Source organism: Procambarus clarkii, chromosome 10, assembly GCF_040958095.1.
Source record: "Procambarus clarkii isolate CNS0578487 chromosome 10, FALCON_Pclarkii_2.0, whole genome shotgun sequence".
In the NCBI taxonomy this organism is placed as follows: domain Eukaryota; kingdom Metazoa; phylum Arthropoda; class Malacostraca; order Decapoda; family Cambaridae; genus Procambarus; species Procambarus clarkii.
The window spans coordinates 23,174,034-23,189,891 of record NC_091159.1 but is presented as its reverse complement, the minus strand read 5'-3'; the positions used below and the strand labels follow the sequence as shown (position 1 = coordinate 23,189,891).

The 15,858-nt window shown below is 40.4% G+C and overlaps 1 protein-coding gene across 1 annotated transcript; it reads left to right on the top strand.

Annotated features, from left to right (window-relative positions):
• The first annotated feature begins 1,399 nt into the window (after window positions 1-1,399).
• LOC123747570 (dynein assembly factor with WD repeat domains 1-like) lies at window positions 1,400-15,549 on the top strand. Its single transcript, XM_069321726.1, has 10 exons — window positions 1,400-1,472; window positions 4,799-4,880; window positions 5,798-5,998; window positions 9,594-9,716; window positions 10,366-10,553; window positions 12,335-12,464; window positions 12,589-12,748; window positions 12,925-13,059; window positions 13,554-13,646; window positions 15,108-15,549. Exons 1-10 carry the CDS (start codon window positions 1,433-1,435, stop codon window positions 15,240-15,242), a joined length of 1,287 nt encoding a protein of 428 aa, XP_069177827.1. The 5' UTR covers window positions 1,400-1,432; the 3' UTR covers window positions 15,243-15,549.
• Window positions 15,550-15,858: the final 309 nt, after the last annotated feature.

The following is a 15,858-nucleotide window of genomic DNA, read 5'->3' as shown; positions in this document are numbered from 1 at the left end:
AATTACAAAAATTTAGTTTTATAAATCCTTCGAGAGGCCCACCTTGATGGTGCTGCATTCAAGTCACTATTATTATTATTATGAATCACTGCATTATTATCAAGTGCGGCCGACCACACACCTGAAAGTTGTATTTACCGCACCAGTGAAAGTTCAACACATGGTAAGCAAAACATTATGGAAATTAAGTCGCGCACCAAGATTGGAGGACGCTAGGCTGCGGGACCGAATCCTCAAGGACGGTGCCTCAAGGCAGGATTGCTCACACGAGGACATTGAGGATATTCAATAAGCACGATAACATAAACTCCGAACACTTCTGCAAAATATCTGATGTCAAGCACACACACACACAAAGACATATACATACATAGATACACGTGTAACTTACCAAACCACGCAGCAGAACTGACAACACGAAGTTCCTCACCCAACTTCATGCATAAGTTTTGTAATGGTAACGGTACCTTGACACCCGATTGCATTGGTGTGGAATATGAACCCTGCGTGGCCCCATCTTTGATTCATATATTGATTTCATGTAATTATTATAATGTAATCGTTATTATTTGTTTAGCGTTGAGGCTAGTTGTGCTCGGGTTTTATCGTTGCACACACACTTTAGTCTTATATCGAGCTCCCTCCCCTACCAAGGTCGAATTACTGATCTTCTTCAGAATGCCACCACACAACAGTTGCACAACTCCTGGGTACCTAATTACTACTAGGCTAACGCGGACGATGAGTCACAACAACGTGGCTGAAGTATGTTGACCAGACCACACACTAGAAGGTGAAGGGACGACGACGTTTCGGTCCGTCCTGGACCATTCTCACAATCAACTTGAGAACGGTCCAGGACGGACCGAAACGTCGTCGTCCCTTCACCTTCTAGTGTGTGCTCTGGTCAACATACTAGGCTAACATTACGTGAAAGGAAATTTCGCCAGTCCCACCCGAGAATCTAACCCGGGATCTGGGTTCACGCCTGGATTCGTATCCTGGCCGGGCAGGATTGACTGGGCGCCAATCCTTAACTGTACGCCTCTGTTCACCCAGCAGTGAATGGGTACCTGGTTGTTAGAACGATTTGGCGGGTCGTTTTCTCGAGAAAATTAGGATTAAGGACTTGCCTGAAACGCTATGAGTGCTACTGGCTGTACAAGAATTAAAAAAATAACTTTCAAAATATACAAAAATATCTTCAGGCAAAATAAGAGGACAAACCTAGACTTCCTATCTATCATACGAACACTAGAAATAATAATCGACTGATTAAACCAGTTTCTAAACTGGTTTTCAATCATTTATAACTGTGTATGTTAAAAGAAATATAAAGTTTTCTGTAAATACCATAGAAAACGCATTCACTGGTAGAGTTGCCATGGTGACCGTAAACACATCACAGACAGTGTCCAGTTCTTTAGACATCATGAATCTTAAACGTATATACCTACGTTACTTCCCTCCTGGTGAGTGTGTTCACGTGCATAGTTTTACTCATGCGAGAGTAGCTAGAATTTGGATCGGTGGAATAAAATGCTATAATATATCGATGCTGCATATAATTCAATTAGGAATCTGAAGATATATTTACAGATAAATTCTTTATTCAAATCAAATCAAATCAAATGTTTATTCAGGTAAAGTACATACATACAAGGTGAGATACAAACATTAATGGATTTATAGATAGAGCTAGTACATACAATGCCTAAAGCCACTATTACGCAAAGCGTTTCGGGCAGGAAAACACTAAGACTAAAACTTAATACTAATTGAGATTAAAGTATAAATTGTGTTGAGAAAATAAAAAATAAAAAATGGAGGGGGACATGGCAGAAAAAAAGCAAATATACAATTTGGTCAACAAACAGCATTGTTTAAAATAGTAGACATGGGTTGACATTTAGGGGTAAGGTAGGTTACAGGGAGTTAATTAGGTAGTACTTAGTTTTTATCTTAAACTGGTTGAGAGAGGTACAGTCTTTGACATGATTGGGAAGATCATTCCACATTCTGGGTCCCTTGATTTGTAGAGCATTTCAAGTTTGATTAAGTCGTACTCTTGGAATATCAAATAGGTATTTGTTTCTGGTGTGGTGCTCATGGGTTCTGTTACAACCTTCTAGGAAGCTTTTGAGGTCAGGATTGACATTACAATTCAGCGTTTTATATATATAAAATATACATGAGAGTATGTGCAGTGACTTAATATCTAACATATTCATTTACATATATTCTAAGAATATATGTCAAATTTTGAGCGTCAACATATTTTTAGACTTGACTACAAATGTTAATTAGCATTTGGGACACGTCGGCAACGTGCCATAAAACTGTTTCAGACTATCTTCGCAGCGAATTGGTATGGAAAGCCTATGAGGCTTTTACCCCGAAATGCCCGAAATTAGTGGCTTTAGGCATAGTGAATACTTGCCCTACCTAGAAATTCAACATTCTTCTTGAATCTCATTTTGTATGCAAATACTTTTCCCTAAATTAACATTATTATTATTATCATATTTATTATTGACCGAAAGGCTGTGTGAGTTTTATTGCTTCCGGAGAATGTAGGCATATTACTTTAATCATAAAAAAATCTGTAGTAAAAGCCAGAGGATAAGAGACAGACTAAGAGTGTTTCACCCCTCTGCAGATTAGAATATTGTTGTTGTTGTTTTAGATTCAGTTACACGGAACAAACGTTCCAAGGAGCATGGACTATGGTGAGCCCGTAGTGGACAGATTGGAACTGTGGCTCTATTGGGCTCAGAGCCCTGACCTTTCCGATTCGTTTTTTTCTTTTTCGGCGCAAGGTAAATTTTCGGTTCACGCACTAAGCCAAGTTTAACATTAAATTATAATTAAACTTAATTATATTTGTAACCTTCCTCACGTCCCATAGTAATAAATATGACACATTTACATAATTTCTTGATTTGAACCCTACCTTCGATATTGTTAACTGGGAAGTTATATTGTTTGAATAAGTTCATACGGACATATGTAATCAATTTCTACAATGGATAAATTTTTTCTCATTGACTGAAAGTCTTCTGCATCGTTTCAGAGCCACACAAATGAAGCCAAATTAGTGCAACTAGACACTCTCGCCAGTTAATAGAATCTTAACTCTCACAATGTTCAATGTACTAATAAATGCCTTACTAAGATCAGTCCCAAAAGCAGTACTCGTAAAAGCAGTACGAGTACTGCTCTTAGCCTCCTGCGGGTGATAGCCTCGTACATCAACGGGGTCTCTCGTACACACCCATCCTCCTGTTTCGATAGTACCTGTTGTGATGATCGTCAATAGTCAGAATTCGTACGTTCTTAGCTTTTAGATAGTAGTATACTGACTAGTAAGGCATTATTTTAAAATAAATGAAGCTAAAAAAAACAAAAATATTCCTATCTTGAGATGATTTCAAGGTTTAGTGTCCCACGCTAAGTATAGCACACATATGTACTATATTAGGCCTCAGATATCGTGTATTAGACATAGGAAGGTTAGGTAAAGTTAGTTTAGTTTGACAAAACAACACAAGTAAAAAAAAAAACAGTTTTCCGGCTTGTCCAACTCAATAGTTCAGATTTCTATTTACTAATTTCGTTGTACGTCGGTGTGTATATACTATGGTCCTCATCGTTATTATAAGTACTATCATTGCAGGCGGAAGGGCTGTTCGTACACACCAAAGTACCACCAGGAATGAATGAATTATCAGGGGAAAGCGCCAAGCCATTACGACTAAAAAGCACTTGGAAGGGGTCAGGATAAGGATTTGGGATGAGACCAGGAGAAGGAATGGTGCCCAACCACTTGGACGGTCGTGGATTGAACGCTGACGTGCATGAAGTGAGACCGTCGCTCTACCGTCCAGCCCAAGTGGTTAGACTAGCATCACCAGGAGCTTCACACTCGCATATATTCCATATACATATTCATATACATATATTCATATATTCCATATACATATATTCCAAAACAGGGCAACAAAAACAAAAAGGATTTCGGTAGTACAGTTGGCTTCGTTCTAGACGTACAATCAGAGATCCCGGATTCGATTCCCAGGTGAGATAGAAATGGTAAGGCACGTTGAATTTTACCTAATGCCTATGTTCACCTAGCAGTTAGGCAACTGTTGTTACCTAACAAACCTAAAGTATATATATATACATAGGCTTCTTGTCCCCGACAAAACGAATTACAATATTAATATCATACAAAACCCTGGCATCTCAGTACCTTGTATTTTACCACAGGTTCACGAGCAGTATCAACAATGTAAAGATAGACCGAAGACGCTGGATTGTAGTGAAAGCACAACCCTCAAAATAGCTAAAAATTAGATTAGCTAAAATTAAGCACTTGGCTAACATAAGAACTTTAACAGATCAAGAAACATGCACCAGCCTTAGAACAATATCAGAGCAGAGGTAGTTCAAGATAAAAAAAAAAGTCAAAATAAGGCCCTTATAATGCTACTTATCAGTCCAATAACTTTCACATTTCCTAATATGCGAAATAAACTAAATTTACCTAGCATTCAAGGTTTAGTATTTCAAGTCAAAAACACTATACACAGAATTATTACACCACATACGCAATGGAACTAGTGATTCTGAGTGGATTCAGAACTTGCCAAATGAGTTATTAATTTAAATTAATATTCACCGGAGAAAAGACATTGACAAGGTATACACAAGGCCATCCCCCATTCTCTCTCCCTAACACCAACCATCTCTCACCTCCTAACCTCAGACATCTCTCATCGATCTCACACTCCTGCAGGACTGACCTTCGAGCTGACGAACCCGGTGAGGGGCGGCGCGTCGTGTCGTCGCGAGGTCCACCTCCTCGACCTGCGGCCGGAGTGAGTAGCCTCATACAGAAGGGCCTACGACATCCACCTCATATTTTCTTATTATTGGTTTTGTAAGATGAACAAGTCTTTGTTATTATTTATTATACAATAGATTGGAATGAGTATGATAATAATTCCGATTCAAAAAGATTAACAGTAGCGTCAAAATAGTAATCTTTGGTGTCGTTAACCATTTTGGCTTTGCGAAGTTTCCTCGAGTTCAGAACGAGGCTATCTCTGCGGTCACCCGGACAGTTACAGGCCAGACCCAGCTGTGTTTAACCGGCTGATAAAGTGTGGATGAGTTCAGTGAGGTAAAAGTGAAAGACTTTATTATGTAGTTCAATTTATATATTTTAAGTATTAATTCGATTTTCACAGACATGCGTCACACGTCTCCTGCTCGGGTATACATAACTGTATACCGTGATCATTACCCTGTTCAGGTATTCATAACACTTCTGCTCAAGTATGCATAACACACTCCTGCTCAGGTATACATAACACACTCCTGTTCAGGTATGCATAACACACTACTGTTCAGGTATGCATAACACACTCCTGCTCAGGTATGCATAACACACTCCTGCTCAGGTATGCATAACACTCCTGCTCAGGTATACATAACACACTCCTGCTCAGGTCTGCATAACAGACTCCTGCTCAGGTATGCATAACACCGATCCCCATGTATGCATAATATACACACACACAGGTCTCAGGTATGCGTAAAACACACACACACACACACACAAACACTAGTGTGTGCTACTAGTTGACCTAGTTTCCTGACCTAGTTTCAAAGCGTTGTATGACAAAGAGTGCTGGGTTGACGGGACACCACGAACTTAGCTCTCATCCTGTAACTACACTCTGGTAATTACACACACGCGTGTCCCAGGCATGCCTAACACATATACACACAGGTCCCAGGTGGAGGAGGTGGTGCAGCAGGTGATGGCTATCGAGAGGAGCGCAGTGGGTCAACGCCAGCGACTTGAACGTCTGGTGGGCCGCCTGGTGGAGGCCCTCCGTGGCGCCACGCACGGCACCTACGCCAGTGCCACCACTCTCCGTGCCCACATACTGCCTCTCACCAACGTCGCCCTCAACAAGGAGGCGACGCTGTGAGTACTCCGTGTCTTATTTCCCAGTCTTCTCCGTGTCTTATATAGACCCGATTTCGGAATAATTGAATATGATAGCCTATTTGATATATATTAATGATTCACCCTGATCACAGTGATCTCATCATTCTGATCTAGGTGGTCATTTCCAAATCTCAAAAAATGGACACAGCTGATTTACCCCTTCTAGGTAAAAAAAAAAAAAAAAAAAAAAAAAAAAAAAAAAAAAAAAAAAAAAAAAAAAATATATATATATATATATATATATATATATATATATATATATATATATATATATATATATATATATATATATATATATATATATACAGTATATATGTAGTATATTAGTATATTTTGGTAGCAGTCTTTCTTGTAAACGTTGTTAAATATGACCGAAAAAGTAAGATTAAAAATTCTAATACGAATTTTCTCAATATTTCTTCTGTTTCTTTTTACTGTCGATGGTAATTGAAAAATCAATTCTCCAAAATTCATTTTTATTTCTAGTCTGACGGGACGCCTGAACGCGTTTCGTAATTATCTATTGTTACCGTAATTAATAGGTAATTACGAAACACGTTCAGGCGTCGCGTCAGACTAGAAATAAAAATGAATTTTGGAGAATTGATTTTTCAATTACCATCGACAGTAAAAAGAAACAGAAGAAATATTGAGAAAATTCGTGTTAGAATTATTAATCTTACTTTTTCGATCATATTTAACATACATATATATATATATATATATATATATATATATATATATATATATATATATATATATATATATATATATATATATATATTTATATTTATATATATATTTATATATATATTTATATATATATTTATATATATATATATATATATATTTATATATATATATATATATATATATATATATATATATATATATATATATATATATATATATTTATATATATATATATATTTATATATATATATATATTTATTTATATATATATATATATATATATATATATATTTATATATATATATATATATATATATATATATATATATATATATATATATTTATATATATATATATATATATATTTATATATATATATATATATATATATATATATATATTTATATATATATATATATATATATATTTATATATATATATGTCGTACCTAGTAGCCAGAACTCACTTCTCAGCCTACTATGCAAGGCCCGATTTGCCTAATAAGCTAAGTTTTCATGAATTAATTGTTTTTCGACTATCTAACCTACCTAACCTAACCTAACCTAACTTTTTCGGCTACCTAACCCAACCTAACCTATAAAGATAGGTTAGGTTAGGTTAGGTAGGGTTGGGTAGGTTCGGTCATATATCTACGTTAATTTTAACTCCAATAAAAAAAAATTGACCTCATACATAATGAAATGGGTAGCTTTATGATTTCATAAGAAAAAAATTAGAGAAAATATATTAATTCAGGAAAACTTGGCTTATTAGGCAAATCGGGCCTTGAATAGTAGCCCGAGAAGTGCGTTCTGGCTACTAGGTACGACATATATATATATATATATAAATATATATATATATATATATATATATATATATATATATATATATATATATATATATATATGCACAGAAACTATTGGAGGGGGACCTAAACATACCCTCTAATCCGTTATGTGTGATTTCCTCCGAGGCTAAGGGTCCCCTTCTTCCAGCCAGAGGTGGTACTCTTTTTTGTGTGTGTATATATATATATATATATATATATATATATATATATATATATATATATATATATATATATATATATATATATATATATATATATACATATCATATGCATTTTTACTTCATTATTATAATAATTAAAATACACAAAAGACCAAATCATAGTATTTAACAAATTATTCACTAAAGCCTTAAATCTGATGATGTACCCTAAATCAAACATGTATTATAATGAATTAAAATATATACAAAGTTGGAGAAAATATACTTGGGAGAATTGTGTATATCTCCAATATCACAATAACGTAATGAATGCAAATTTGGAGTGTTTTTTCTAAAATAACTTTTTTAACGTACTGTATATATTAAGCACATGCATTTATACAGTAAAAATATGGAACTGGAAGACATGAATATTCATTTTTACTCTCGCGGGAACGACATATGCTAACCAAATTAACTTACTTCACAAACTACAGGAAGCAGCCGATGTACCATTTATAATTATTTTAGACAGGGCCCCCAAAATAGGACAAATTACCGTCCTGCTGCTGGAGGTGTTCCTGGACGGGTGGGGGACAGAGCACTCAATGGCAGGACGGTCCTGTCTCTAGCATGGTGTGTGTGGCCAGCCTACGGCCTGACCACATTAATCATCACCTTGATCACATTGATCATCTTGATTCACGTATAGGGCAAGATAATCCCAAATAATTAATTTATCACACTCTAAATGCTTTCACTGAAATCAACTGACAGACATGCAATGAACGCCACGATTGATCTTGAGCCAACGATTAAAATAAATTGAATTATACCTACTAGGATAGCTCTATTTCCAAAAACGTTACTCCATTTAGGAGGTAAATAAAATATGTTTGATCAATAATTAAGCATAATCTATAGGTTCCTTGCGTACTATACACACACCTACCGACATCCCCACACAAGGATTGTGAGATTTACCTTCAACAATCACCAATCATTCAAATCAGCTTCGTAGTGCATCATCCCGTTGAAGTAGAAAGTTACTGAAGTTCTTCAGCTAACTTGAGGCCAGCACTCAGGACAAGAGTCAAGAGAAGCGTCTTATTAACTTGCGATATGTTGTTGGTGCTACATAGCCTTCCCGGTTTGGTGCTTTCTTTTGATAATTGCTTACTTACTTGCGCTATTTTGCGTGACTAACAGCAAGTTCCTTGAAGTGGGGCCAAGTTCCTCCCTTAGAGGCCGCTGTTTACACTGACGGCTGCCGCTGGAAGGCCGCGCAACACGACCCGTTTTCTGTTGCCTCTGGCAGGTCGCAAGTGAGCGCTGATTGGTGGATGGCGCTCCGCCAATCAGCTTGAGCGCCATCCACCAATTCTGCCCGCTATTAATAATAATTAATCCATTTCGAATGACATTGTCTCTCATACTATGCGCCGACATTTATTTATATACTGTACAAGAGTGTTTACATTCCTATTCAGCCACTAGCACGCGTTGCATTTCGGGCAACGAATTTATAATTTAAATTCGGATTCGGACAACGAATTTAAAATTTAAAATTCTAAAAAAATATATCAGGTAACTGTAGTTCAACCAGATAACACATTTCATATAAACAGGCAATTAATTCCATGAGTTCAAGTACTGAGTGTACTAGTCTTTATTGCGGTCTTTATTGCGGTCATACGGTCTTTATTGCTGTTTAGATAGGTTTCCTATCTAAATGGATAAACCTATCCATGGTAAACCATGGATGTTTGTCCCCATGTTTCATAAGACCGCCTTCTATCGGAGAAGTCCTCAGACCAACACTAACAGACCACCTCCCACCATGGTCCTCACACCAACACTAACAGACCACCTCCCCCGGGTGCAGGTGCGCCACAGGAAGCTACGACAGGGAGTGCCGTCTGTGGCGGACCGCTGACGGAGGCGCCGAAGCTACTCTCAAGGGCCACACCGACGTGGTTTTCGATGTCACGTTCATCGGCAAGCACGAGTAAGTGACACCACCTGCCAGCTGGTGTAGGTACCCCTGAGGACCACCTGCCAGCTGGTGTAGGTATCCCTGAAGACCACCTGCCAGCTGGTGTAGGTACCCCTGAAGACCACCTGCCAGCTGGTGTAGGTACCCCTGAGGACCACCTGCCAGCTGGTGTAGGTACCCCTGAGGACCACCTGCCAGTTTGTGTAGGTACCCCTGAGGACCACCTGTCAGCTGGTGTAGGTACCCCTGAGGACCACCTGCCAGCTGGTGTAGGTACCCCTGAGGACCACCTGCCAGCTGGTGTAGGTACCCCTGAGGACCACCTGCCAGCTGGTGTAGGTACCCCTGAGGACCACCTGCCAGTTTGTGTAGGTACCCCTGAGGACCACCTGTCAGCTGGTGTAGGTACCCCTGAGGACCACCTGCCAGCTGGTGTAGGTACCCCTGAGGACCACCTGCCAGCTGGTGTAGGTACCCCTGAAGACCACCTGCCAGCTGGTGTAGGTACCCCTGAGGACCACCTGCCAGCTGGTGTAGGTACCCCTGAGGACCACCTGCCAGCTGGTGTAGGTGCCCCTAAATTTCATCTGCCAGATTATTTGACAAAAGATAATTACCTCTCTCTCTCTCTGCCTGTCTCACCTTTCGCTGTCTTCGCCAGTGAGCTGGTGGCGACGTGCAGCTTTGACGGGACTGTGCGTCTATGGGAGGCTGGCACAGGGTCATGCGAGCTGGTGGTGGCAGGGCACGAGGGTCCCGTGGTGGTTGTGGCACCCCTGCCCTCCTCCAGGCACTCTCTCATCACCGGCGGCATGGACACCTCCGCCAGGATATGGGACCTCAACATGGGTCAGTATAAATCAGCTTTGGCCTCACACACACATGGGGTCCACGGTTCGAGGTGTATATCTGCCTTATCCTTCCGTATGTGCCACTCGTGGACAACTTCTGACCTGACCAATATTTACACACATCCAATATTGTAAATTGGATATTTACATCCATCAGTAAATTGGTCAAACTGTTATCCATCCTTTTGAGATGTATCATGGTTGAACAGTTTCAACACCTAATCCTCTGTTAATGCCACCTCGTGTTACGTCTTTCAAGACAGTATACCGGCAATACTCTTAATATCTCTTGATAAGAAATATTCCCGATACTGAGATTATCCTTTTTATTCTTAGTTTGGAAAATTATTAAGGCCACTACAATAGCTTACTGGGAAACCAGAAAGTATTTACCTGAGGGGCCACTATCTCTCTAGTGGCCTCGACAAGGACAGGAAGCCAGCGGCTTGTAAAAGGTCCTCCATTCGTCCTAATAATTTTATTGAACTGAATTTTGAAATTCAGTAGTTTTTAATTAACATATACGGCTTCCAAAGGCGGTTCCAAAGGTCTATAACCCTATGCATGTGAAGGTATCTCCTGTTGTCCTTCCTACATTGTGGCTTGTAGAGCTTGAAGCTGTTACTCTGTGTTTCATCTGACCTTTTGTAGAAGTGGTTCGGATCATTATCCTACAAAGTGTTCAGTATTTTAAGTTTCATTGAGATCAGCTCTGCCAAGTGTGTTGCACATGGCAGATTTGCAGTGTTGCTAGTCCTGTGGCCCTCAACTATTCCTGGTGTGAGAGTCGACTTCAGGAAGGATTTTAGTTGCCCGGTGTTGAACTTTCTCCAAAAGCAGATATGCCTTTCTGAAGATGGGGTCTGTGTTTGGATACAATAATCCAGATGGGGGCGCCATATAGTGATTTATACAGTTCAATAGCTACCTACTTTTCCTCGCAGTCAAAATTTCTCTTGGCTATTCTTTACGATTTGGTTTGCTTTATTTACTGCAGCTCCCACTTGTTGTGCAACGTTCAGTGATTGGTGGGTTCTGACTCCAAGGTCCTTTTTTCATCAGTCGTCCGCAAGGTAAACTCTCAGTATATCTTCACCCAGACATTTGGTACACCTTTCGGAACATACTGTATATCCCTTACTCATTGTTCGTTGTATTTCCAAGAACATTTGCCAGTCATTAAATAGGGCAAACTGCAGAGTCTGACAAGCCTAGTAAAACAAAATTATCATACTAGCTTTATTGTATGCATTAACACACTGCTAACTTGAACTTAGGTCTTTACTAATCACGAATCTCATCTTACATTTTTCCAAAGATTTACCAATATCAAAATTACTGCGTTGACTTAGTGTCACTTTCATTAGGCTAATTTAATCATTACCTATTTGTTGCATCCTCTGCAAATTAACTAATATTTATATGTATTACAAGATCAAGAACACCACTGTATAATATAAAGTCCCAGGAGAAAACCCGGGGACACACCACTAGTGACTCTAGGTGAGTAAGTCACTAGTGACTTACAAAGTAAGTATAGTATGTACTCGGGCTTTAATTTAGCTCAGTTATGCCAACATTCGATCCGTTTTCTATTTATTAGCCATGTAGTGCTTTATTATGTTCATTTTCTTAACGCTGAACTAAACTAAAACTAACTGAACGGTATCGAAAACCTTGCTAAGGTTATGATAAAAAACAGAATTTTCATCAACATTCATTGCTTCAAAGTTATTTAAATTAAGCGGTATTAAGACTAAGACATGTTTGGCCCTTCAGGAGAGTGTGCGACGACACTGTCTGGCCACACAGGAGCAGTGGTGGGCGTGGGCGGCGACAGGTCAGGTCACGCCCTCTACACAGCCTCCTTCGACGGCACCGTCAGACTGTGGGACGCCCGCACCCACGAGTGAGTCAGATCAACACATACTAACCAGGATCTCTTATATCTTAATAAGTGAAGTCAATTGATCTTAGATTAACATGATTTTCAGTGATGAGTAACTAGGTGATGTCCGCAAACCGCCTCATAGGTGCAGCGGGACGTTGGCGAGGCATGACGGGGAAGTGAACGGGGCGGGAGTGAGCTGGTGTGGCCACTACCTGGCCTCCTGGGGCACAGACGCCGCCGCCAACATCTGGGACCTCCGCCACACCCACCACTCTCTCCACACACTCCACCACGACGCCGAGGTGCGTGCCCCTTCCCTACCGTAGCCTCCACGCAACTAAGTGCAGCTATAACTAACAGACGTGTTTTCCAATACACTCGTTATCCGTTGCCAGTTACTTTATGCAACGCTATCAACCAATACCCATTCTCTTTCTTATATTATTTCATCTGACGGAGTTACGTGGTCCGCCGGCAGGTGGTGTCTGGAGCGTGGGACAGCTGTGGACGGCAGCTGGTGACAGGTGGTGTTGACAGGACTGCCAACGTCCTACACCTGCCCACCCTCACGCACACACTCCAACTGGACGGTCACAACGGCGAGGTCACCAAGGTCAGAGGTCACACTCGACCCTCAACTTTTCTCATCAGTGTCTTGCGGGTATCTTGGGTCAGAGACTTGATCAAATCAAGAGGTGTATAAAGTTGTAATCTTTTCCTTTTTCGAAGACTTCGAATATGCTGGATAAAATAATGTTAAAAATTGCAGTCACGATAACGTGGCGGAAACCAATAGCCGCACCCCCTCAACAAATGAAAAAGAAGTGACCAGGTTTCTGCCCGTTTTGGACCTTATGAGGTCCTGACCAAGGGTCCAAGCCTGACCGAAACGTTGTCACTTTCCTTATTAATCATACGGCTGGGTTATGTTATCTGTTAACAATTAATGACCCTTAGTAACGCCATGTTGTAAGATTTGTAATCTATATTTGTTCAAGGTGTGTACCGATGACATTTGTGTTTGTCAATTGAAGCAATTTTCCCTTTACATATAACTGATCTGTAGTTTATCATGTTGGGTTGTATCCAGGTGTCTCCCGTCCGCAGGTGGCCTTCAATCCGGCGGGGACGAGGATCATCACTGCTGGCGAGGACGGCTTCTTGAGGGTGTGGGACGCCCAGGACGGCCGCTGCGTCCAGGTGGGTCATGGCGACGCGCGAGCGTGTCATGGTCGCGCTAGGCTCCTAGCGCCGCCTTCCCAACGTTATGATGTTAATGCTCATTTCTCACGCTTTTAACATATTTACATTTATAATACTGAACCGAATTAACTTCAACGACTTTTACGTCTTACCTATTACACTTACACTGAAAACATTCTTTTTTACGTCTCTCTAACTCATCTGTCTCTAGTTTCTATCTGTGATAATGCTTCTTTGTCTATTTTGTCAATTTCCATTAGAATATTATATGTTGTTAGCATGTCCCCCTCACCTATGTTTCCTCCAGTGGGGTAAGGTCCAGTTTTCTCTTTCCTCATAGCTTAATCCCTTCAGATCAGGAACGAGCCTTGTTGCACATTTTTGGATCTTTTCTAGTTTTCCATGTCCTTTTTCAGGTGCGGGTTCTATGCTAGGGATACATATTCAAGAGTTTTACCTTTGCTGTGTATAGGGCGCAAAAGCCCTTTTGTCCAAGTTTCTGGAGGATACACGTGCGTTGGCCAGAGTACCATAAACAGCTATTGTTACCCTGCTAATGTGGGCTTCTGGCATCCGATCTGGGGTGACGCCCACGCCAACAACCTCTTTTTTCAGATTGAAAAACCTGTCCTCCCTTCATCCCATACTGCTGTACTGGTCTTCTCACTCCTGTCCCAACCCTCATGACTTTACATTTTGCTGGGTTAAATTCTAGCAGCCATTTTTCACACCACTTCTAGAAATACATTAGGAGGCTTGGTCGAGGACCGGGCCGCGGGAACGTTGAGCCCCAAAATCATTGCAAGGTAAAGTATGTCTAAATTAGTTTGCAATGCATCACAGTCTATGTTCATACTCTTCTCATTAGTTTTGCATCATCTCGAAGCAGTGATGTGAAGGAGCCAAATTCTTTTGTCAGGTCATTGACATATTAGAAAAAGTATGGGCCCTAGAACTGACCCTTGTGGTACTCCAATCGTAACCTCAATCCAATCTCATATATCTTCTCTCATTATAACCCTTTGCTTCCTTCCTGAGTACTCGCTGACCCACCTCAGGACTTTTCTTGATACACCACCCTGCTTTTCTAGCGTGAGTAGGATGCTCTTGTGTGGGACAGTATCGAATACTTTCTGACAGTCGAGGAATATGCAGTCTACCCATCCTTCTCTCTTGTTCATGTTGTCTTATTGCAGAATTCCAGCAAGTTTGGCAGGAAGGATTTTAATTTCTTAAATCCATGCTGGTGTTTGGAGACAAAATTTATATTCTATATGTTCTACTGGCCTGCTTCGAATCACTCTAAAAACTTGTAGGGGATTCTCATTGATACTGATTTATAGCTGAACGGTTTCTGTCTTCCCCATTTCTTGTAGATTGGCACATGTACTATGTATGTATGTATATGTGTGTGTGTGTGTGTGTGTCCGTTTCTCATCCTCGTGCTCCTGGTTTCAGGAGGAACGAGGACATGACGAGGAGGTGTTCTCCATGGCAGTGAGCTACGGAGGTGAGGTCCTCGTGACGGGCAGCCGTGATAACACCTGTGTCATCTGGCGCCACGCCCACCACCCTGACCCACCGGAGAAATAAACAAACACACCTGCATCACCTGGCGGCTCTCAGAGAAGTAAATAAACACACCTGCATCACCTGGCGGCTCTCAGAGAAGTAAATAAACACACCTGCATCACCTGGCGGCTCTCAGAGAAGTAAACAAACACACCTGCATCACCTGGCGGCTCTCAGAGAAGTAAACAAACACACCTGCATCACCTGGCGGCTCTCAGAGAAGTAAACAAACACACCTGCATCACCTGGCGGCTCTCAGAGAAGTAAACAAACACACCTGCATCACCTGGCGGCTCTCAGAGTGTTAAATAAACATACTACCTGATAATATCTTGTGTATCCTGTAAGCTCTTTTTTCGTAAAATGTTTTTATACATTAACTTTTATATAGAAAAATAGTTACAGAAACAACACTCGCCAGCCTGTTCACTTCCTTCAATTCCTTTGTTCTTGTCCTATTTTTCGTCCCATTTTCTACATTCTCGTTCCCTAGTTCCTCTTCCTCATCCCACACGAACCGCAATAAAACATGAGAAGCCTACCGATTGCAGCGGTGCTAAATGCTCCTTATTAATGCCTTCAGATTCATAACAAATGAGAATCGTTAGAATTTCTAGGCCTAATCTAGATATCAGAC